Here is a 24,398-nt window from a genome sequence, read left to right as displayed (position 1 = left end):
ATCACTGAGGAAATTAAGAAATTAGACTGCTTATACAGTAGGGGTAGGTAACTGAATGGAACTGAAAATAGATTTTACTAACACTGATAATTAAGCACACATAAGGGTCGGTCCGTATCCGCATTTCTATTTCTGTTTTTGCCCTTCTACTTGCCTTCTCTGTGACATTAAAACCATAACTTTTGATGTCACTGCATCAGGTCATCTTTAGGCAGTTGAAGCAGGTAGTCTGCTGATGATGAAAGGTTTTTGCCGGCACCATTGTTGACTTTTTGCAGTAGCTTCTTTTTGTATATGTGTGGAGTTCTTGTATCTCAGCTTTATAAAGATGAGGCAAGGATGCAGCTATAGACAGGCTGATAAGTCTCAAATTGTGATTTAGTTGGAAAAGATACACTCAGGGTTATAGACCAGCATGCAGCAGAAGGGAAAACCATGTATTTTATGGACTAGTCGGCAAAACAAAATGTGAGTCCCTGCAAACCAGCAAGTTTTGTAATGTATCATCTGGTATATGCAGCTGATGGTTCTGCAATGTGCATACCAAATTTAAAGCAACATTGATGGAAAAACTCTGATGATAACACATTTATAAGACCATAACTATAGATGATTGATACATAGAGTCAGGTGATTTTATTGGTCTGGCTCTATGCACAGCTCTTGATTTGTCTTTCGATAAAATATCAAAAATCTATCCCAAATTTACTTCAACTCTTTTTCTGACCCACAACTGAAAATTCATTTAAACAATACAATGAGATACAAGTAGCTTATAAATATCAAGTACAAATGGTTAGATATTGATGGAAACAACAGTTGTGACATCTGGATCTCTGCTGACCCTAATGTGCCTGGCTATGTGTAGAGTGGGCTGCTATGTGGTCAAACCCGTGTTCATCATTCACTCCTCATTCTAATCTAGTTCACATCCTCCCCCACACTCTGACACATCCTTACAGTCACAATCCTGACCTTGTCAAAAGAAGTTAATGAAAAATGCCTCTGAGTGTGAGTGTGTGCAATAGGTGGGTGTGTCTATGTGCAGCGTGGTGAATCCAAACTTCAAATGCCTTACAGCGAACAACTGTCTGACCATATTTAAAAGGCCCACATGCTCCAGGGACATGTTTCCCCTGGTGCTGCAGCCATTTCATGTTAGTTCAGTTGTACCCCAAACCACTGATGTGATATTCCTGACACCTCCATGACACCATACAGTTTGGAGAAAATGAAAAAAGTAAAAGCTGTGCCAAGTCTGTCAGTTTTTATAGCCATCACATGTGCCTTCTGTCCATCAATCAAATCCACTTTGTCTTTTATCCCACTAATGTCACTACCCCCCCCCCCCCCCCCCCGTGTTATTTCCGTTTAAGGGTACAAGTCATTTAAAATTATGAAAGATGACAAGAAAATTTTGTTACAAAGGCTCCTCTTTTTGCTTGCCGTAAGGGAATATAAAGTTTTCCTTGTCTCTGTCCATATCTACAGCTAAAAAGGAGCAGGATGGTGGGGATGAAAAGAAACAGGTGCAGAAGAAGAAGGTGAAAGAGCTGAAGATTCTTGACTCAAAGTCTTCACAGAATCTCTGTAAGTCCACTATCCTGATACCACTATATTCATGACCATGCTTTTTATGTATAAAATGGGGCATAATTAAGTAAGTCATGCTTCTTGTGTTTTTCTCATGAAGCTATTTTTCTGGGATCGTTCCGTATCCCTTATGAGGAGATCAAGAATGCCATCCTGCAGGTTAATGAGAAGGTCCTCACAGAGTCCATGGTTCAGGTATTGACTGAGTGTTGTTATGAATCTGTTCATTTGTATTATAAAATAAAATATAGTTATTTGATAAAAAGGATTTTCTCTTTCCTTTATTCCTATGTGTTACCTCTCATACTAGATTTATAGGTTTAATGTGTTTGACTGTCTGTAGACTGATAAGTGAAAAAATGAACTGGATGATGGTGTGTGCTTCATCTACACTTTTATTTCAGAGTGCCTGTTTTGTTGATTTTCAGCAAAATGACATTTTTATTTAACTTTAAGGCTTTCAGTTACCCTGAAGTCATATTAAGATCCTTATGACATAGTAAATAAAAATCCAACTTTTTCAAGCTTCTTCATGTGTCTTCCAGTATACATTTCTCTCATTGTCACTTAGAACCTGATCAAGCAACTGCCAGGACCAGACCAGCTGGGTGTCCTGGCAGATATGAAGGATGAATACGATGACTTGGCTGAGTCTGAACAGTTTGGAGTAGTGGTAAGGGAACTTGCATATACATGTGCAAATGAAAGCACAGGGAAAAAATAGACACTTCTCTTTGATAAGATGGTTATTGTTAAATTGTCAGCTGACTTGAAGCTGACTAACCACAAACTTGTTGTGGTGTCAGTATGAGTTGTAGAAAGTGTTGAGATGGTTCGTTTTCTAAGATGGTTTGTCAGTAAATTAGACACACAGAATGTCCTCATGCTGTTAAACAAAGGGGCTTTGTTCAACTGTAGATTTCGGTAATGGATGAACTCACTGCACTTACCCATAATTGCATGCTCTCAGACACGTGCAGACACACACACACTCACTGTAGCAACAAACAGGGAATGGTCTCGTATGCCCCTCTTGTTTTTCCAGATGTCCAGTGTGAAGCGGTTGATGCCACGGCTTCAGGCCATCTTGTTCAAGCTGCAGTTTGAGGAACAGCTGAACAACATCAAGCCGGATGTGGTGTCTGTGACAGCAGCTTGTGAAGAGCTTAGGAAAAGTGATACATTCGCCAGGTTGCTGCAGATCATCCTCCTTGTTGGGAATTATATGAATTCTGGCTCTCGCAATGGAGCAGCATTCGGCTTCTCCATATCATACCTGTGCAAGGTGAAGTGAAGGGAATCATATGACACACACCCACAATAAAAACTGAATGAATCTACTGAAAATCCTGTATGTAACTGGAGAAATACTGACTTTTTTGTTGTTGTTGTTTTGTCTTGTTTGGCTCTTCTTCGGCTTCGTCATCATGGCTTCAGGTACAGGATATATACCGCTATTACTAGCATAAAGACTTGAGATAGTAAATTCTTCATCTTTAAATATTGCTACACTGAGTGTATAAACACTATACTGTACTTATAGTTGTACTTTTATCACATGTTTTAATAATAGAAACTGGGCAATAAAAGTCCAGTCAAAATGTACATTCAGGATTAGAAACTACTCACACCTATGTTGACATTGTGTCCTTTTTTAAAATACCTCTTTCTTCTAATTAGCTTCGTGACACAAAATCAGCTGATCTGAAACAGACACTGCTCCATTTCCTTGCTGACGTGTGCCAGGAGCAGTATCCTGATGTCATGAGCTTTGCAGATGAGCTCATTCATGTCGAAAAGGCCAGCAGAGGTGCGTGGGACATGTAACCCATATTATACATATTATTTTAGCAGATCTTTAAATAAAGTGTGCTTATATTGTTTCAGCAAATAGCACATCATACCTGAGATCTATTTAATGCTCTTATTCACTGTATCAGTCACTTCAAGTCAATACCAATATGACAAGCTTCATCTGTGGGTGCTTAGCAATGACAACATTTTCCTTGTCCATGGCAGTTTCTGCAGAGACAGTTCAGAAGAACCTAGAAATGATGGGCCGTCAGATCAAGAGCCTGCAGAAAGATTTGGAAACCTTTCCTCCTCCACAAAATGATAAGGACCTGTTCGCGGAGAAGATGTCGATATCCTTTCTATTCAGCTATTAAATAGAATTGCTCAGTTGGCCTCATTTAGTCAATGAGTTTTGTTTTTTTGTTTTTTAAAAAAAGAAATCAATGGAAATGTCATGTCGTGATGACAGTGCTTTTTGTGTTTTCTTGTGTTTGAATGACACTCCTGTGTACCTTAACACAATGTATTTACAGCTTTGTGAGCCATGCCCAAGAACAGTATGAGAAACTAGATCTGATGCACAAGAATATGGAAAAGCAATACAGTGATCTGGGAGACTATTTTGTCTTTGACCCGAAAAAGATCTCTGTCGAGGAATTATTTGGGGATCTCAACAACTTCAAAAACATGTTCCAGGTGTGTATGTGTAAGTCTAAACGAGTAAGGAAGTAAAAACAAGGTTGTTATGGTTTTCAGTCTTTTTTTACCAACCTACGAAATGAATGTGTGTGTTACGAACAAAATTAAACACAAGTTCAGTTGCAAATAATGTAATGCATCAAAGGCAAATATCAAAAGGATTGACTGTACATCTGACTGTGTTGACAAAATAATGAGTCACTCCATTATATTATCTGTTTAAACATTTGGGAGGGCTCCACCTTAGATAACTTGTCTGCCAGTCATAAAGAATAATGGCCAGTACTGGTTTTGAAGTTTTGTGTACAAAACTTCATTCATCATATCCATCATACATGGGTTGCTTTATTCACTTTCACTCTTTCAATGTATGTAAGATATTCTTAAACGATTTCTGTGTTGAATTTATGTAGCTAGAACTTAATATATTTTCTACTTCTTTCCCTAACAGCAAGCAGTGAAGGAGAATCAGAAAAGAAAGGAGGCTGAAGAGAAGATCAAGAGGGCCAAGCTGGCGAGAGAGAAAGCAGAAAAGGAAAAAGAGGAGAAACTCAAGAAGAACCAGCTCCCTGACATCAACGCAGGTCACCTTTGCTGCATAATATATATTTATGTGCATGTCAATGAACTGGAGAGACACTTGCCACGTCTCTTCCTTTGCATTTCCCTCAGATTCCTGTTGGGGGCAGTCCGAGTCCACACATCTGGTGTGTGTGTGTGTGTGGGTGTGTGTGTGTGTGTGTGTGTGTGTGTGTGTAAGAGCAGCCCATTTATTGACCAAAGTTAATCTAATGTTGATGACCTGTTTTAAAGTAAACAAGAAACAATGATGCTTCACATAAACTGAGGACAGCATTGAAGTGCCTGACCTCTTTTCACTCCTCCAGTAATCATGAAATTTTCCACCCCCCAAAAGAATACAGAAATAGCTCCCAACTCTCCTTATCAGGAAAAAACATGTTTCCACTCTTCTGGTAATGCTTTTACACTTTAAAAATTGCTGGTAGCATTATTGTTCCCTTTAACAAACACATGCATTCTGACTCTCTCGTCCCTGTCTACACAGTAAGCACTCAAATCCTGCCTTGGAGACGCATATGTATACACAGACTTTTTCCCCCTTCTCTCAGTCTGTGACCTACTTTCAGTGCATTCCTCCTCTCTCTGGCTCCACTTATGTTCTGCAGAGCCCCTGCTTTTTCACTGTAGAAATGTGCTATAGCCTTGGTACTCTAAAGAGTGTGTGTGTGTGTGTGTGTGTGTGTTACAAATGACTATGTCATTTTGTTGTGAATGTTTTTTGTTTTGCTTTGCCCATGTGTTGAAGAAACATTATGGTGGCCAAAATATATGTGTGTGTGTGTGTCTGCTTTTCAAACTCTTACAAAAAGTCTTTCTGGGCTTTATTCTAGTAGTGCATGTTCCAGCTGGCTTCTTTTCTCTTCTCCCCTTCTTGCTTTTATTTTACCACTGCCAGGTTTTCCCCTTTAGCTCTCCTTTTGTATGCAGTTTATTTAAAGGGCAGTTCAAGCCACCAAGACTCCATTTAGAAAATTTTGCCTCAGTGTTTAAAGTATGGAAGATATATATAATAGAAAGTAAAGTTTCATGTTCAGCCTCTCGAGACGTGCACACATGGAACATAATAGTGCCTCAAAGATTAGTGTCTCTGTGCACACATTTAGTGGACAGGGATCATTTACATACAGGTGGAATATTTGACTGTCCTGTAGCCTGGAGTCCTTCTACACCGCCTATTTGAATTTAACCACACACAAATTTGGCACACCCACCCACCTGGTCTTTGTTCTGTATTTGTTTATAACCCTCATACTGGCTGCTATACAATGGCTGTTTTCAGCAGCTGTGCTTTCACACGCTGACATGTTCCTGGTTCCCTTTTTTCTGTCTCTCACGAATCTACTTGCATACCCTTACTATCTCATGAATTCTCTGAATGTTCCTTTGACTTTCTGTCTCTGTAAACATATAATACCAGTTGTTGGTTAAACCCTGGAAGGTCAGTGTGTGTTTGCAGTTTGTGGCCTTGCCATTCCCATGTGAGTCAGACTTAGTGGAGTCTCAGTTTGCACATATTCTAAGCATGTGATGCTAGTTACTGTGTATAAATCATGTTGAGATTCTTTGGAAATCATTACATGTTGTCGTTTTTATAATTGACTCATTAAGTGCTTTGACTTGCCTTTTCTGACTCGCATAGCAAATATAAATACAGGGGTCAGTATACTAAACTGGCAGAGTATTTTGTTGCCACACCCAGTACTTGACATTCCAAGCTTTTTAGCTTTTTGCTCTAATTTTATCTGTTAAAAACAGTCTACTACTATCCCTAGGCCATCTTTGGCTATACACCAAAGCTTGCTGCTACTATTCCTTATTTCTACAGCTAGGTGTCAGTACAGTCTGTAAAAGAATACCTGAGACCATTTTTTTTTTTTATCTATGTGGCAAAGGGTGTTTGCATGTCTGGTTTATCCTCACATAGATGCTTGTATGGGAACTACCACTGGGAGTGCCCGTGCTCCACACAGAGAGCAAGTGAGGAAACAGTAGTGTGGGGGAGGGTAGAGGAAGGAGGATAGTAGGGCAGCAGATGCTCTGGTGGGGATTAGACTGCAGTTGTCTCTTTGAAAAGGGGGTTAGAAGAGAAAGGCGCAAGCCACAAGAGGGGATGAGACAGGATAAGCCTGAGTTGCCTGATGTCTTCACTGCAGGTGACTGTGAAAAATGGAGAGATTCATGGCACATTAGAAAAACATTAGAAAAAAGATCTCTCCACTCACTGATTTTCTTTATCATGCTGTCATCTGCACGTTTGTCATCATCAACAGCTAAATTTTTCCAATTCTATTTTCATTTGTTGATGTGTGAACATCCATTAGGGGTGCTATTGATCTACACAAGATTATATGCTGTGGTGACGGAGCTGTGTGTGTGTGTGTGTGCGTGTGTGTGTGTGGGAGAGAGATGTGAGACGTGTCAGAGCGTGCGCGCATTTATTGCAAATCGGATCGAAAGAGACATCTTTAAGAGCTCACAGTCTAATGCCATTGCCCTAATTAATCCATCTTATGTTCTTACATGCTTTAGTCAGTAACTTACTGTTTGTGTCAAGCACTAAATATGTGTGTATTCCTTCTGCTTTTTATGGTCAGTAGTATTATTGAATCTTATATTTTTTAGGCTTATTTCAATGTATGATAATTAGTTAATTGACTTTCAAGTACCATTCAGTACCAATGAAAACCAGTGTCTTGTGTTTCCCCTTTATGTCACTTATTGCTAACAAAGTAAACTTGTAAAACTGCTTTTTGATTTAATAGTGTTGCTCAATACTATTGAGAGCACAGGCCCCTAGGCCTGTAAGCTGAATCTTCATTAGTTCAGTAATGTTTTATACACAGCTAGGTCATTGTTTGGTCCTTCAGTGCCTTCAATGCAGTGTTCCAAAACACAGTTGTGTGTTTGTGTGCTTGCAAGCATGTTTTAAGCCAGCCATGTGATTGACGCAAGCGGAAATTTGCCAGATGTGTTTCCCTTGAAGAAGAAAAATCTCTGATTTTGATCCCAGTGTGCAGTTCTAGGACATGGACATTAAGGGGTGTATATGAGCCACGGTAGTCTTGGGATGTGTGTAAGAGAGACTTTCTCTGACGTAACAGGCGAGACCATAGGCCATCTGCTTCATGGCTTACTGCAGGATTAAATATTGTGCGTGTGAGCAGAGCTGTGTGCTGTGTTTGGATGTGGGGGTTGGGGAACAAACAGAGAGACAGCATAAACCTTTAACCCCCAACCCCGCTGGCCCTTCCCCAGACCCCTCTGTCTCCATTCAGGTTCAAACAAAAATAATTAAAGCCATCTGCGTGAGTGCTGAGCCATGCCACTGAATGTTGCCCACAAAATAGTCAAAGTAGTACTCTCACATGTTGCTTTGAGATTGGGCATCCTGCCTGGTTTAACCCACCTTCTTTTATTTATTGCCACCTGACACTGAAGCTCTGTTGAAAATGTAGCTGTAAACAAAAGAGACCACCCATGTAAGCTGTACCTGTAAACTTATACAGATAAAAGGTTAATTTCCAGTTTGTACCAGTTTAACTGGAAGCCACAATTATGCATTCATTCTGTTTATGTGGATTTGGTTTCAGCGGCTGTTTTTCCAATAAGTGTGGGCTTGTGTATATCTGAAGCAGTCTCCCTGAAAATGCATAGTGTAGCCCCTAGCTGTGGAAGTAGCTGAAGTAGGTCACTGCTTATCTGGGTTAATGTAGCTAATTTAACAAAATAGCCACGTGGCTGGTGAAGATCCACACTGTGTATAGTGCTATATTAGAAAAACAGAAAACTCTCTAAAAGCACCAGTGTGTCTCTCTCTCTCTCTCTCTCTCTCTCTCTCTCTCTCTCTCTCTCTCTCTCTCTCTCTCTCTCTCTCTCTCTCTCTCTCTCTCTCTCTCTCTCTCTCTCTCTCTCTCTCTCTCTCTCTCTCTCCTGTTGTTAGATGGCTAGTATTGATTAAAAATAATAAGCCTGTTATAATGGAGCTGTATGTGTGTGTCATGCATAGAAGTTAAAGTGCTTCATTACGTATTAATACTGATCTATCGTTTCTTGATTTATTACTGATTATGTTTTTTGATGGTGTTTACAGAGGATGATGAAACTGGTATCATGGATGGCCTGTTGGAGGCGCTGCAGTCCGGTGCTGCTTTCAGGAGAAAGAGAGGACCACGTCAAGCAGGTACTCACACACAAGCAAAACAGTAAATCTTCACAAAATATGCATATGTTTCCACGTTTCATGCGTTACTTGCTTTACAGATTTCAGTTTACTTCCACAGATATATAAGACTCATTTATTCTATCTCACTTTCCATTCTGTCTCCAATCTTCTCTCAACACAACAACAGATTTGTTTATGTTCCTTTGCCTTTGTTCCATCTGTTGCTCTGCTCACAGGCTGAGTTGTGGTAATATTCTTTCACCATGGTTATAGGGGCAAAGCCAGTGCAATCAGAGGCTGGCACAACAATAAAAGAAGAGGGAGAGTGCCAAGGGTGGGTGTGGACAGTAGGATACTTTAGGGAGAAACAACTGCTGAGGGTGTGGTGGTGGAGTAGGAAAATATGATAAATAATGACTGTAGGAGGGGGATGAAACCAGCCCGTAGGCAGAAAGTTTGTTGACGTGAGTGGGCAATACAAAAGTTGTGGTAAGTTATTGTCGGCAAAAGTATGAGGACACAGGTGCCTTTAGCAACTTCAAGTCAAGATATGTTTTGCTCTTTGTCATTTTGAGATTAAACTCCATTTACACCAAAGGATTTATGAGCAGAGTTGGACCCACATAGTCGTTACAAAATACCAATAGTTTTACAATTTTACACTAAAAGAGAAAATGTAAAAGTTTACATTATTATAGCCTTGGTGCTCTCAATTTCATTGACTTATTAGACATTGAAGTACTTTCTCCCACTTTCCTATTTTGTTTGCCATTCTGTGGCTTGTATGGCCTAGTAAGATCATGCAAATGAAAGTGAGGCAGCAGGAATTGTTAGTATAGTAACTTTGTAACATGATTCCTGGTTGTGAGTGGGAAAGTGTCCCGCTGCCCATTAGCTAAGAAAGAGAAAACTCTAGAGAGACCGTGTGTGTGTGTGTGTGTGTGTGTGTGTGTGTGTGTGTGTGTGTGTGTTTTTGTTCACACGCACTCTTGTGTGGGTTCAGTTTTCGCACATAAGCAGAGTTGTGGAAGAGTTTGTGCAACCCGATCCCTTTCACAATAGAAGCCAGATGTGAAGCACTGGTCCTGAATTGCACTAAGACCCAGAAGGTAGTCCCTGCTCTTTTCTCTTCCTACTAATCTGTTGTTTTTTGTTTTTTTTATACAACTCTTTCAATTCTTTATTTTGGACTCAGAATTGATAATCTTTGAAAACTTTTGGGTTCTTTTTGGACCCCACTTCCATCTATAAAAACTGGTGGACCTTCAGTGTATGTTAAACCAAAACATTCTTTAATTTCCTCCAGACATTTTGTTTGTGAAAAGTAGAACGGATAAACATCCTTGGGGCTGAGCTGTTCCTTGTAGAAATCCTACATTTTGTGACTGTTTTGTGACTGTTCCATGTCACCAGAGTGCTAAATTGGACTGCCAGGGAAAAAAGATCTGAAGTCAGGCAGATCCAGCCTCCCTGACTTTAAAGGAATATCTCAAGTCTTACTTACAATGAGAATAGCTTTTTCAAATAAATACAGTTATAGGTATTTGTCCCTTTTTTCTTTTTTTTTTATCTGTTGTTACTCTCTCTCTTTTCCACATTTCAGTTACCTCTCAGATGTAATTTTCAGACTAAAAGGGGGAAAAAAGCAGAAAAACAAATAAAGTAACAAATAGCTCAGGCTCATCACCACTAAACTGGCTGAGATAGCAGTGAAAATTAAAATGAAGGGAGAAGCAGGAGCAGGGAAGAAAGAATGGGGCCCACTTGAGGACTCAGTCATCCATAATGCTGTTGGGCCACCTCACACTCCCAACAGGAAATACCTGAACATGTGTATGTGAAAGAAAGGGAGGGAAAGAGCTTTCCTCCCTGCACATACTTCTGTGGTAGGAGATTGTCGGAAAATATAAGTGGCTCGATGTATCACATCTCTGCTTAGTCCCTCCCCCCTGTCTCCTCTCTTACCCCATGGTGTCATTTCTGTTTTTGTTCTGCCAAAGTTCAGGCTTTTCCATGGAGAATGTGGAGGGTGTGAAGCAGTGCTGGTTTTTTGTTTTTTGTTTTTTGGTGGCATTCTTATCCTTGTTAGGAGTTTTTCCTGACTGGTATTCAAAGGTTTCTCCTTTCCACTATGCCCACTTTGCTTCTTAATGCCAGGAAGAGCCTTGAGTCTTTCACCTACACAGCAGGAAGTGTATGTGTATGTGTTTGCACACATGTTTGACTAGCCAGTTGAGTCATAAGTCTTAATTTAGTAAAGCTGAAGTAGGAGGCACATCCTGACTCTGGCTCAACACATCTGGCACCAGTGAAGCCACAGGCAGCCTTACAGAGCAGGGAAAAAATATTGTATGTATGTATAACCCCTTCACAGATGTTATGTATAATATCATATGTGTTTTAAAAAATGTTGCACACAGGGTAAATTGAAAAAACATAAATACAAGTCAGAGTACAAGTACATTTTTTTCTGTCTCTGTTATGTAGTAACACATCACTAAGGAAACGCAGTTCTGTGAAAAGGTTATTCATAATCTTATCACAGGGAGATAATGTGAGGTAGATGCATCTAAACTGTAAAGACTCATAAAAGTGGCATCATTGAGTTTCTCAAATCCCCCATCCTTTCTTGTTTTGACATTTATTAACAAATACCAGTAGGTGGGGCACTTGGTTGCAGGTTTTGCCTCCAAGTATTTTCTTTTCCTCGCAGTTAAAGCACAAATAGTGTTATTACAGATCGGATGTTATGAAATGGGTCCAATCATTAATGCCCTTAAAAGTATTTTCTCTTGGGTTTCATTGTGACTATATTTTATAACCTAACATTAAAACCCTAAAAAGGAGTTCCTGCTGCAACACACCCTGATTTCATAATTTTGTTGAATGAGAAACGGGAACTGAGGCAGAGCAAACTTGATTAGCTTAACACTGAAAAGTGATAATCAAAACCACAATAAATAAGACAGTATACATGTGTCTACTCACTTTCAGTCTAAATATGCTACTAATACTGAAGTTTTTACTGTTTGTTTATATTGTTTTATATATGCATTATATTCTTCTTGACAAATGTAGCCCTCATCTGCAGATAGACTTAAGATGGTGCATTGATTGCTCTTCATTAAACAAAATAAAATATGTAATGGGGCTGTAAGTCATTCAGGCTTGTTTAGAGTCATAACACAAGCCACTGTAGTCTAATGATATTTACTTATCTATACTCATGTCTAGACTTCCATCTTTCCTCTTGAATAAAAGTAACTGCTCCCAGTCCAACATTATTGGTTCAGTTTCAGTCATTACTGTTGCAGGTACAGAAAGAATTTCAACATAGCAGTGTAGAAACTCTACAGCCAGCTTACTGAAGGTATTTATCTGTTTTGCATTTATTGGCAGATAATAGAGAAAAATGTTTGGGTTTTGTGAAAAGTACATTTAAGACTGTCTCGTTACACCAGAGGTGTTGTTTATAGATCATAGTTGAAAATGTGGCAACAACACCACACACTCTTTGCAATTCATATATACAAGTGATATCCTATTGTAAAATGATATATAACCTGTGTAACAACACTAAGCTTTTATAGCCTTCTTACACACACACACACACACACACACACACACACACACACACACACACACACACACACACACACACAGAACAAAGAGTTATACTTGTATAAAAATATTTAGTTGAAATACAACAGCCTCAAATGTTATTTTTGTTTACTGTTTTTGTCTGTGGAGCTGTTGATTGATTGCTATTGTGGAGACCTTCCTCCCTTCTCTCCTCTTTGTTTCCTACCCTTACAGCTGCTGCAACTGTAGACGTCACGAACTCAGTTTTAAAAGATTACTAAGGGGACGTATTGAGTGTGTTGTCACGAGGCTGTGGAAGCTATAAAACTCCTCACCTTTGACCTGCACCTCAGCTCACTTTGTCCATGTGGGAGTGTTGGCTGCGTCGAATGAGCAGACTGTATGGGGGATCCTCAGCTGTCTGCCCTCCGTCTGTCTACCCCCTTCTTAAACACACACACACACACACACACACACACACACACACACACACACACACACACACACACACACACACACACACACCAGATGCTCGCATGCCAACAAAGGCACACATGGATGTTTGCATACCCATACATGCACTCAAACTGGCAAATTTCATTCCAGAAGACAGACAGACTTGCATCCAGCACTATCAGTGTTTTGGTTTGAGCTTTAGATTGTTAGCTTTGCGTCTGTCTGTTACTTTGCAGAAACATAGACAGCTTGGATACATCAGGCTAATTTCGTTGTGTTCAGAGCCATTTAAGTAGAGGAATGACGTGTCTATGAACACACAAGAAACCCATCTGCTGGGTCATGACCCCTGCTAGAGCAACCAATCATAGTAGCAACTAGCTGACAAAGCACCAATCACAACAGAGAGACAGACATAAAGGGCTTAGCAACAATAGAGGCACACGCCAGCTCTGCAGACGGTCCACTCCTACTAAAACAGAAAAATACCCCTTCACAGATGTTCACAAACACACACGCATTCATACTAGTGAGACAATTTAGAACAATGGGAGGGTGCTCATCAATATCAATGTCAAGCCATAACTAGAAAACTGGTGAGGTCACATGCTTGCTTAATACCCACTGAGGCAATAAAGGTCGACGACACCAGTATGCACCAGTTGACAGTGACCTAAAATTCAAGCTTATGCATCAATACTTAACCCACAGACACTAGTGGTGTCAGATGACGTCACTTTTCCCACAGTACTTTATTGCAGAGCAGCGCTGTGTTACACAGTGCAACCTGAGGAGGGCGATACAAGTCCCTGCTAAGTTGGAGAAACTGATGGAGGTCCAGTCTGCATCTGCAAACACACCATCATCCTATATGTGGCACCATGTTGTGTTGTGACTGTGGTTTTTCTAAAGATTCTGTAGAGTCAACAAAGGGTGTGAAGATGGCTGCTCCCTTGTAATACCGCCATATGGATTTCATACTCATTATAGTGGGGCAGTTAAATCTGTGATGAAAGATAAGGGTGAGATTTTTACCTTAACAAAAGAGCTAAGCTAGTTCTTGTTACAGTCTCCTCTCCATCTGTCCTACACTTGCCCGTCTGCAAATCCTCTCATCACTTTCCTTCCTGTTTCTCTATTTTCCCCTCATAAAGGCAGCAGTATGCACTGTACAACAAAGCATTCTTATGTTAATCAGGTAGTCATTATAAAGACTCCTGCGGTGTAATTTGTTACAGATGATCTTTCACTATACTTTTTGTGCCACTGACCAACCTCCTGTGTGCAAACACACAAATTCAATCTCACACTCATCAGTAAATAAACCCCAAAACAGTCTTTGTAAGTCCTGATATCTCATTTCCTGTGGTAACAACCAGCCCTCATAACAGTTACATGGATCATTTAGTCAATATCAGATCTAGTATGTTTATGCAACACACATGCTGAAAACTTCCTGTTTGTTTATAATGGCGTTTGGTGAAGAACTGTTGCATTTCTGAAAAGTATGAAGGCTCTTTGATACGTTTCAGGATCAAAAAAATGCTGCGTGTTTTCTCTCAGGCTTGAAACAGCTCCTTCCAGTGATCTATGAGATATCTAACAGCTGTTTTCACAATATTAATCTTTACACATGAAATCAGTTGTTTGCTTTTCATTTGTTGAATGTGATTGGTCAGGGAGAATTGAATATATCTTTGTGTAGTTTGGATCTGAAAGCTTTAAACAGTAAGATCTTTTCACTTTGCCTAAATATGCAAATCTGTGTCGAGATGTATCTGTTGTTTTTGCTTTATACATCTTTATTACTTTATGTGGCAGAAATATTTGCATGTTATGCCATATTGGACCATTTCATAAAGAAAAACATCCATCATGGAAATCTGGTTGAGAAAAAAAAAATCTATATAATTGTGTTGATTTTCTTTTGGCTGTGGGTAAAACCAGAGTGGCATCAGAAGTTCTTCTAAGCAGTGTTCAGTGGGAAGAAAGGGATACCCACTAAACTCATTAGGTGTGGGTTATAATTGAAAACATTTCAATATATCATGTAGATTGCCAGCCTTTATTACTTGTGTTTATGTTATATTTAAAAAATACTTTGATGTTCTTTTTAAAACTTCAGTCTGTTCATGTATTCACTTCTTACACATATTAGTTCACACATGTTAACTATGTTTAAATGTAGTTACCTTCAGAGTTTCTTCTCCATACTTCAATCAGTAGGTTTCTGTCTACATTCATGTTTTCTCATCCTGCTTCCAATGTAACAACCTTCTCATCCTGACTTGTATCACCTCTTCTCACCTCCTCTTCTGTTTTCTCTCTCAAGAGGGAAGTGGAGGAGGATGAGAGAGGCAAGGAGCTAGGTCTGACAGCCTTTGAAGAGGCTTTTCTCTGTAGGCTGGAATTTTTAGGACAAGCTCAGCACAGGACACATACTCTCTCTCACTCACACACACACACACACACACACACACACACACACACACACACAGACACAGTTTCTGGATCATTTGCATAATTTCTAATTAGTAAGTTTATAAGTGAGGGACAAAAATAGAGACGGAGGAAGTATGAAAGTACACTGAGGAGAAGATAAAGTGCACCCATGTACCGGTGTTTATGACAGGGGAGTAATCTCTCATAGGAAAGGGTGTAAGGTGATAATTTGATATACTAGCTGTCTGTGTGCTGCTCAGACCAGCTGAGACTCACAAAGAAGACAAGCCTAAATCTACAAATACTCCTTCTCCTCTTTCTCCCCAGACTCAATTGTGTCTTTGTCACAACTAGTTCTGGAGACCTGCTTGGTAACTTTGTGTGTGTTTTTTGTGGTGCTTTTTGTTCTACTCCTGTGAGAACCATACAAGTCTCGATATGTTGTATGTGCTACCATGATTAATTTGCATGTGTGTGTCTGTTGGTGTGCTGGATTAATCTGCATTTTTTTTCTCCTCGACATTCACGTGTGGATTTACTGATGTTTTTTGAGGATTGGAGTTTCTGAATAAACATCAAGCATAAAATAACAGCAAACACAATCTCCCACTGACCTATATAATTCAAAATGGCTGCTGCTGCACAGCTGTCCTCCCACACATGAGAGTGAGGAGTGCTAAAGGATAGATTGAGGGAATGAGAGAAAGCCAGGCTGCTGCTGGTGCCTGTGTGGGAGGAAAGGAAAAGACGGTAAGCAGGTAGAAGAATAAAAACGAAAGCATCCTCAGGGCACAATCTGTCACGCTTGTTCTGTTTCTCTGTCTGTCCATGTGTATCTAATCTCTTCTCTCTGCTTCCAGTATTCCTCATGTATATAAATAATATATACATAACTTCCTATTTGTGTCACTTCAAGTCCTCCCCTTGCAGCTTTTCCTCATCTGACTCAGTTCCTTCTTCTGTCTCATTTTCATTCATCCCTGTCTCTTTAATCTTCCCACAGTATGAATCATCCCGCTTTTCATGGTGTCTTACCCCTTTTTACTCTCCCCTCCTCATTTTACACACACATTCTCCATTTCTGCATTTTATCATCCCGCTTTTCCTTCCTCCATGCATTTCTACACTTTCTCCAGTTTTTTCACTGCTTAAGACCACGTTGTGCGTAATCTGACATTAGAAGTGAGTTGCTCCAAATATGACGCTAATCCACATACATGCACAGCCCCACTACTCGTCTGTGTGTGTGTGTGTGTGTGTGTGTGTGTGTTATTATAGGTACATACTTGTGAATGCGTTTGCATCTTAGTGGCTGGTTTGTTAACTAATTAAACCATTATATTTGAATTGCAGAATGGTTGCAGATTTCATCATAGTATTTATTTGATATGTCACCTCATGGCATGCGCTGATGTTTCTTATGGGTTTGGTATGATTAAAAATGATGTCTGACTTTGCGTTGTCTTTGTTTCTTTGTTCTTGTCAGCCAACCACCGACGAGCTGGAAATGTGGTGACCAACATTCTGGCCAAAGAGCTGATGCAGGAAGATAAGCCTTCATTGGGTAAACCTTCTGCAAAAAAGTTAAAGTCAGATGATAAAGTGGAGCCAAAACTAGAAGAAGCAGAGTCATTAGAGGACTTGCTTGAGTCTGCGACTTCTCGGTCTAATTAGGTACCCAGGTAGAAGTTTGTTTTTCTTTTTTTCTTTGTTTAGTTTTGATTTTTTTTTTTTTTTAACCTATACAGCCAGTCTATCTAAAGTCAGATTTATCTTTCTTAGGCATTCCAGGGGCCAATAATCATCTGCTATTACTTTACTGAATAAAGGCCTGCTTTCTTTTCCATAAATGTCTTAAAAGGACAGTCTTTTAAAATAACATTGTTTTTTGAGACGACAGAGAGATGCAGAACTTAAGGGCGGGGCTCTCACCTCAGTTTCAACCTCTGCATGGTCTTCACCAGCCTTGAGAACTCTGACACTGTCATAAAGATTGAATTGCTTTTTCCATCACATGCACATAAGGTGTTCATGTTGTTTTTTTGTTTTTTTTTTTGTTTTTTTTTTTTCTGTTTCTCTTTATTTCTACATCACTCGGTTCACCTGTCACTCAAAGGACATCTTTAGCCATTCCAAAGACTTACTCAGGAGGATCCACTTTGTTTCTTTTATCTTTCTTCCCCTTCTTTTTTTGGTTATTCCCAGATTTAGACTGAGAATGTGTGGATTTTGGCACATCCTGCATCATCTTGTCAGGATGTTCCAGCCAAGACCACTTTGCTGTTTGTTTTTTGTTGATGTTTTCTGTTTTTAAAGAGATGAAACAATTTTCTTTGTAATTATTTGTTATTCCGTATGTTACTGCTTGTAATCATTTTACTGTATTATTCAAAGTGCCAACTGATAGAAATCCAGTCTTATCATTTCACTTCTGTGTTTAATACGGTCACAGTTTGCACTGGTCCTGCCTGACACCTCATCAACAGCAGTTATCACCTGGGTTTATATTTCAGCATGTTCTTTAGCGAGAAAGGGCATAGCGCACAGGTGTCCGTGTGCTTAAAGGGAGGGATTAATTATATAAACTTGTCTGTTACCATATGTGCCCATATCATTTATATGAAACATGAACATGATTATTCACACAAAATCTAAGGCAAGATAGTCGACAGCAAAAATGTTCTTCCACAGAGTCCAACCAAAACAAATATTGCTTTTTCAGAGGGTGTTTCCATGCACACCCAGCCTGAGCAGTTCACATGCCTCTGTGTTTGTATATGAAAAAGTCTGTGTGAAGTAGCTGCCTATATTTAGTCAGTTTCCTACATGTGTGTTTGTGCTTGTACGTTTGTATGTACTGCCATCTGTAATTACTGTATGGTACCGACCATGCTGTCATAAATGTTAGGTTTCATGAACAGCGTTTTGGTCTTTCTGCTGAAGATAAAGCATACTGGAAAACTGCCCAAAAACTGCTGAGATATACGTGTGCGTGCATGCGTGCACGCTTGTTTCCCGCCCACTGAACTGCAGCAGTAGTTTTTGAATGTCTGGCTGCGTTTCTATTTGTTTTCAGCCATCAGCATACATGTTGCCATGATGTTGTGGTGTACTATTTGACAGGAATCTGGTGAGATGATGCAAGCTGCTCCATGCAATATTTATTACTATGCAAGCACATTATTGTAGCGCGCTCCCCAGACGTGATACCTAGTCAGTCTCAGGATGTACAAACCGCTGGCACACCTCGCACACTCTTGAATAAACCTGCTGGTTCAAGGTCAGTGCTTCATGGCAGTGATGACTGAGAAAAATCCTTTTAGCTCCAAAACTTCATGACATCACCAGTATCGTTATTCCATCTTCCTATAAGAATGTGCCGTCTTTGGACAAAATGATAATTAAACACAAAAGGAAATAAGATGACGCACTGGAGCGCTTCCAGTGATGGTGCATCATTTTTTTATCAAATAACACTGAGAATAACAAATATTTTGTTGCGCCTCATCTCAAGCACAAATATGTCGTAGCTGTATTTAAATGGTTGACACTGTTGCTGTTTTAATGTCTGCAATATTTTGCCTATGACTTCAAGTGCACACCTGTAGATTGATTGTGTGTAATGCACCCTGAAAAACTAATGTTTTTGAAGTGAGGAGCAAGGGAAAACTAGAGGAGGTAAATGATGTCACTGGAATATTTTTGCAAATTTGAGTTTTTCCTTTTCTCAACAAGTCCTTTTTCTTTTTTTTCTTCTTTTTTTTTTTTTTTAAGATATTGTTTTCTATGTAAATTTTAAACGATTATTTTAATGTAATTTTTTCCCCAGAGATTTCTGTATGGCTATATAACAATGCACCCAGTTGTCGTTTGTTACACTGAACTATTATTAAAAATGTCTTAAGTAATTTATCGGTGCGTGTGTCCTTTTGTTTTTTTTGGTTTTTTGTTGTTTTTTTTCATTATGTCGTTCGTGTAATTTCCAGCTTGGTTCTATTCCTGTATGATTGCCAAAATAAACTCTCTTCGGTGCACTTTGGCCGATGCTACTTTCTCCTCCGCTCCTCCCCTCTCCTGATGTAAACACATTGGGCAGTAAAGCATCAGACAGGCACTGCACTTTGATACTGCAATTTTATTGCCAAAAAGCAGCAAAAGAATGAATAAACAGTGGAGTTAGTTATTTTTACAGACAAGTCTCAGGATTTTCCATGGCTTCAGGGTTTCCACAAAAACTTTCCAACAGTATTCTGCTAAAATTGCCAGTACACGGCAAGATCTCTATGTGCGTGTCTTAAAGATGCAGAGGACAGTTGATGTCATGTTTTGTTTTTTTGGTTTTGTTTTTTTTTTTTTGGAGGGGGGGGGTCCCTTTTTGCACCCTGTTTTTATTTGTTTTGACCCACGTGGTGCAGAGTATTTATTTTTTCTGTTCATTCACATGTTAAGGTTTTATTCCACCACAATGCAGCTTAAATTGAATCATTTAGACCTATTTATCATTTATCAGACTTTATACAGTTTTTCCACAAAGACTTTTAAGGGTTGGCCAAGTGACGATGGAAGAAATAAAGTGCCTTTAAACTCTCAAAGTTGGTTAAAGTTGTTTATTTGCCTCCCCCCCCCCCCCCCTTTTAAAATTTTTTTTTTTTTATAAACTGGTAGATTTTTGCAGGCCATATACAGTGCAAGTCAATGTGATCAAAACTGTAAAGAAATGACCAAAACAGGGTAACCTGGGCAATACTGAACAAAACAACTGAGTGATTCATTAACAATAATCATGATGAATATAATATGGGTGGCATGGCTATCAGCTTTAATCAGTTTTTTATAACTTTTGGACCACATGTGGCAAGAAAAATAACTTCTCCTGAGAAGACTGAGGAAAAGCTTGATACTGTGATAGATGGAAATCTTTGTCAATGTTTAAAATGGACAGTTTGACAGGTTGTGAAATTAGATTGTTGCTCCTCGTGTATGGACATCATACCCTGGGGTCAGTGTTGGGTTCTAAATTTATACATCAATAACATGTGTAATGTCTCCCAAGTGCTAAAAATGGCACTTTTTGCTGATCATATAAATATTTTCTGCTCAGCTGATGATTTGCAGCATTTACAAAATAATTAAATGGAAGATCTGGCTTGATAAAAATAAATTATCATTAACTACGATAAATTAATGGGGTTGATATTGAACGGGTCAGTGAAACCAGATTTCTAGGGGTACAAATAGATGAGGTTCTGTTTGAAAGCACACATTAAACATACTATTCTGAAGCATTACAGTATTAGACCATACGTCTCTCATGTTTTCTAATTTTACCTGGGACAGTAACTATAAAAGAGCACATTACATTCTCTTTTTATTCTTCGTCTATTTGGATATCTCAGTATTAACTAATAAGTAGTTGAGAAAGGTGTGGGGTGGGGTGGGGATAACGTTACTGAAAACACAACTCTTCACCAAGGTGCACCCTATTTCAGTTGGGCACCTGACAGGACAACCACCGCTTCAACTCGCATCCGTATAGCTATTAGCCCCTCCCACTCCAGTAAACGATAGCTGCTGGCTTTCCTCTGTTGTTGTTGTTGTTGTTGATGAAAAACTGTGGATTTATTAAATTAAATATAATCACAGAATAAACATGATCTCCAACTATTTCTGTTACTCCAAACATAGCCTCCTCCATACCACACTTACACAGGGGTTTGTCTACAAACAGGAGCCCAAATGGGGGAGAACTGTTTTGGCATTGATAGGTGTACTCTGTGTCGTGTCAGATGTTCCATGGCCTCAAGACAAGGACATGTGAAGACCTCTAAGCAGACTTTCATGTACGACATCAGTTGAGTTTCCCTCTAAGATGGCGACTCTAAATCCTTGGGAGGAAGAACACCAGCTTGTATCTCCATCTCATTTTCTGTTGGACATCAATACTGACTCACGGAGGTAAACTATAAATTATGACCTCGTGTATGACCTCCCCTATGAGTGGCCTGGTGTGGGGGAATGCCTTAAAAATTCATCTGTATCATACAAGCTATTCAGATGTAGGCCTGCTAAAACAGCTGAAGTAGTTTCCTGTTTGTCCTGTAACACGACTGATTGATTCCCTGTTCTTTCCGTCCATTTCTCCTTCATATTTCACTGACAGGATATCCTCGTCGGTTACAGCCTGTTCAGGTTGAATCCTCAGCATCTGCGTTTTATTTAAAACAAAGAAAAAGGCATAAATCTTATACTATAGTCTTTGCGTTTAAATCCATCTGAAAAGTCAGTTCTTTTTTTATTGCTTTCTTTGTGTACAAGTCAACCTTCCAAAAAAGATGATGAACTTTATTAGTCCATAAATTTTCTAGTAAAAAGTTGAATGGAGCCTTAGTCTGTAGTATACCTCAATATGGAGACTGGAGGAGTTTAGTTCAAAACTCTGAGGCCTTATGTTAAATACCTGGGACCACTGTACTAATATTGTGTAGATCTTTATTTTAATGCTACCAGATGTGGAAAAAAAAAAACATTCATCATCTGAACAAAATTAGCTTGCTTTTCATTTTAATTGGAGCATCTGCTGCATGCTGTGTCACAGAGACTTTGAGAATATAATGAGTTCTGTTTTTGGAATTCATTTCACGTTGAAATACCTGGAGAATTCAACTCTCCTGCGCTCTGTGAATGAAAGTCTCTGCAGTTTAACAAACCAGAGCTGACACTGCCATCCTGTCGTCTCATTAACTGACTCTGATAATGTAACCAGAAGGCCTCAACTTCCGTTCATCAGTGATAGCAGTGTTATTGATTATGTAATTATGTCATCCTCATTTCTCCCTTATGTGGTAGATTTTGAAGTTGATATTTTTGGATATATTGTCATCTTATAAGCATTGTCCTATCTGTGTTGAGCTTACAAATGAAGTGCCAGTAAGGAAAAAATAAATTTAAAGAATAATGAGGGCCAGACTAGACAAAAGATTTTCTTGATAGTCTACATCAGAGGTTAATTAGCAATGCATTAAATTAATTGGATGCAACTGAGGATATGATTGTTAACCAAGAAAAAATGGATTCAGTAGTAACAAAGCTTGAAGATGTATATAAAATTGCAGAGGTTTGATTTGGTATGTTGAAAAATGCTACCGTAACTATTATGAAGAGAAGAATTAGTTTAACATTGAGTGTAAGAAGGAATTGTGTTAAGGCAAAGACTTAAGGAAGTGTTAGAAACCTAATAAGTTCCAGATCCTGCTATAAGACAGTTATTAGAAGGTGTAAACATAAGTATAGTAAAGAAATTAATATGCTGTTAACTACACTCAAAAGTAAGGATACTAAAGGGTATTGTAGGATAATAAATAGGAACCGTTTTACTACAGTTACCTGTGATGGAATAACCATAGAGGGGTTCTGTGAACATATTAAACATCTAAATGAGTGTGATATTAATTTGTCTGATTTTATAGACAATACATGTTCACCTAATGAGTTTATTAATGACTTTTTCTCTGAAGAAGAGGTCAAAGTTCAGATAAAACATTTAAAGAATAATAAGGCAGGTGGCTGTGATTTGATTTTCAATTAATATATAAATACTAGTCCTGAAGACTTGATTGCATTGGTCACCAAATTGTTTAACTTGGTGTTGAGGACAGGCATTATACCAACAACTTAGACAACGGGAATAAGTTGTTGTTGTTTAATTGAATTAATTTGAACATTTTAAGTTGCAAAGACAACTGATGGAGACGTTATTTAATGCTAAGGATACTGTTATATTGCGTAAACTTGCAAAATGATATAAAGAAATTGTATCTGTATTTGGACATGGGTGATTTGTTGACAGACATTTATTTATTTTTCCTTTTGATAATGATGATGTGTATTGAATAACACTTTGTTTGTTTGTTATATAATATAATGTCGTATGGTTTGAAAGAAAGTCTCATATCTAATTTAGGATTATTCTTTGTGCACGCACACATATGTAGACCAGAGATCAGTAACAATTCTGACTCAACACAACAGAAGAAAATTAATTTAAAAAACCTGTGCATCCATTCTTTGTTTCCGCGTGTGCGTGCGTGTGTGTGTGTGTGTGTGTGTGTGTGTGTGTGTCTTGGTCACACTTCCTGTCTCTTTGAACACAGAGTTAGGCTCAGCTATTCTAACACATCTGATCCTAATCAAACTCTGACCAGGCCTGTAGCTCTGTTTTTCAGTAGTATCTATCTTCATGTGTTTGTAACGTTTTGGTAGTTTGTCTGTGGGGATAACTGCACTCTGAATGTTTAATCTTAACTTTAAAACAGACTTTTTTCAATGAGTTCACAAGTTCATACATCCCCCCCAACCACCACCACTTTTAAGCTCTTTACCATTTGTGGTTTATGCGATTGCTTTCATTTGCTCCCCTTTTCTGCACTGTACATTTCCCTGCATACAAGCATGAACCTACTTTAAATTCCGTCCTTATATGAACTGAACCTTTTTCTCTTGATGTCCATTTTATTTCAAAGTGAAAGCATTCAAGTCTTTTAGAATAAGACGATGGGGATAATAAGGCTTTTAAAAGCAATGAGGGGGAAAAGCTCTGTACAAACAGATGCTTTATGTAGTAAGTAGGACACAGCAGCATACCGTGTGGAAGACATGGGGGAGTTGGACAAGGAATAAGATGAAGAATGTATAGAAGACCATATGAAAGAAGTTGGGAAACTGAAATAGATATAGTGATTAGGAGTCGAAAAAAAGCAAAAGGTGGCCCGATTAAAAAGCTGCGTAAAATGACAGCATTGTAGGAGCGTCTAAGAATAGACAACATGGCTGTGTGTTAGTGTGTGTTGTGGACTTTGGCCCTACTGTGTGCGCATGTTTGTTGACTCTAGTCTGACATATTTGCATCCTAGATAAGAGTGGATGTAGCCTTTAACTGCCGTCTTCTGTGGGTGTGTCTGAATGTGTGTTATGCTCTGTTGCGCTCATGCTTGTGACTGCGTTTATGCATCGCACATAGTTGTATAAACATGCTACCATATTCTGTTCATTTTAGCCATGAGGAGCTACCTTGAGGTACCCCTCAGCAAGG

The 24,398-nt window shown here is 39.0% G+C and overlaps 2 protein-coding genes across 2 annotated transcripts in view; both read left to right on the top strand.

Moving 5' to 3' along the window:
- The window catches only part of LOC146638879 (protein diaphanous homolog 1-like), an 84,769-nt gene extending 83,144 nt beyond the window's left edge, over window positions 1-1,625 (top strand). Inside the window, exon 19 of the mRNA XM_085365043.1 lies at window positions 1,492-1,625. Within this exon, the coding sequence (XP_085221169.1) occupies window positions 1,492-1,625 (134 nt within the window). The remainder of the gene's footprint in view (window positions 1-1,491) is intronic.
- On the top strand, window positions 1,483-19,002 carry LOC146638878 (protein diaphanous homolog 1-like). The gene is made up of 10 exons (XM_085362598.1): window positions 1,483-1,590; window positions 1,694-1,788; window positions 2,165-2,266; window positions 2,639-2,878; window positions 3,274-3,403; window positions 3,613-3,738; window positions 3,920-4,083; window positions 4,538-4,670; window positions 8,759-8,848; window positions 16,797-19,002. The coding sequence occupies exons 2-10, from the start codon at window positions 1,780-1,782 to the stop codon at window positions 16,982-16,984; spliced, it is 1,182 nt and encodes a 393-aa protein (XP_085218724.1). The 5' UTR covers window positions 1,483-1,590; window positions 1,694-1,779; the 3' UTR covers window positions 16,985-19,002.
- Window positions 19,003-24,398: the final 5,396 nt, after the last annotated feature.

The sequence above is a fragment of the Diplotaxodon limnothrissa genome, linkage group LG2 (assembly GCF_057381915.1).
Source record: "Diplotaxodon limnothrissa isolate DT_005_m linkage group LG2, D_limnothrissa_male_GT1.1, whole genome shotgun sequence".
Lineage (NCBI taxonomy): Eukaryota > Metazoa > Chordata > Actinopteri > Cichliformes > Cichlidae > Diplotaxodon > Diplotaxodon limnothrissa.
Note: the sequence above shows the minus strand (reverse complement) of the source record. Positions and strands in the feature narration are given on the sequence as shown.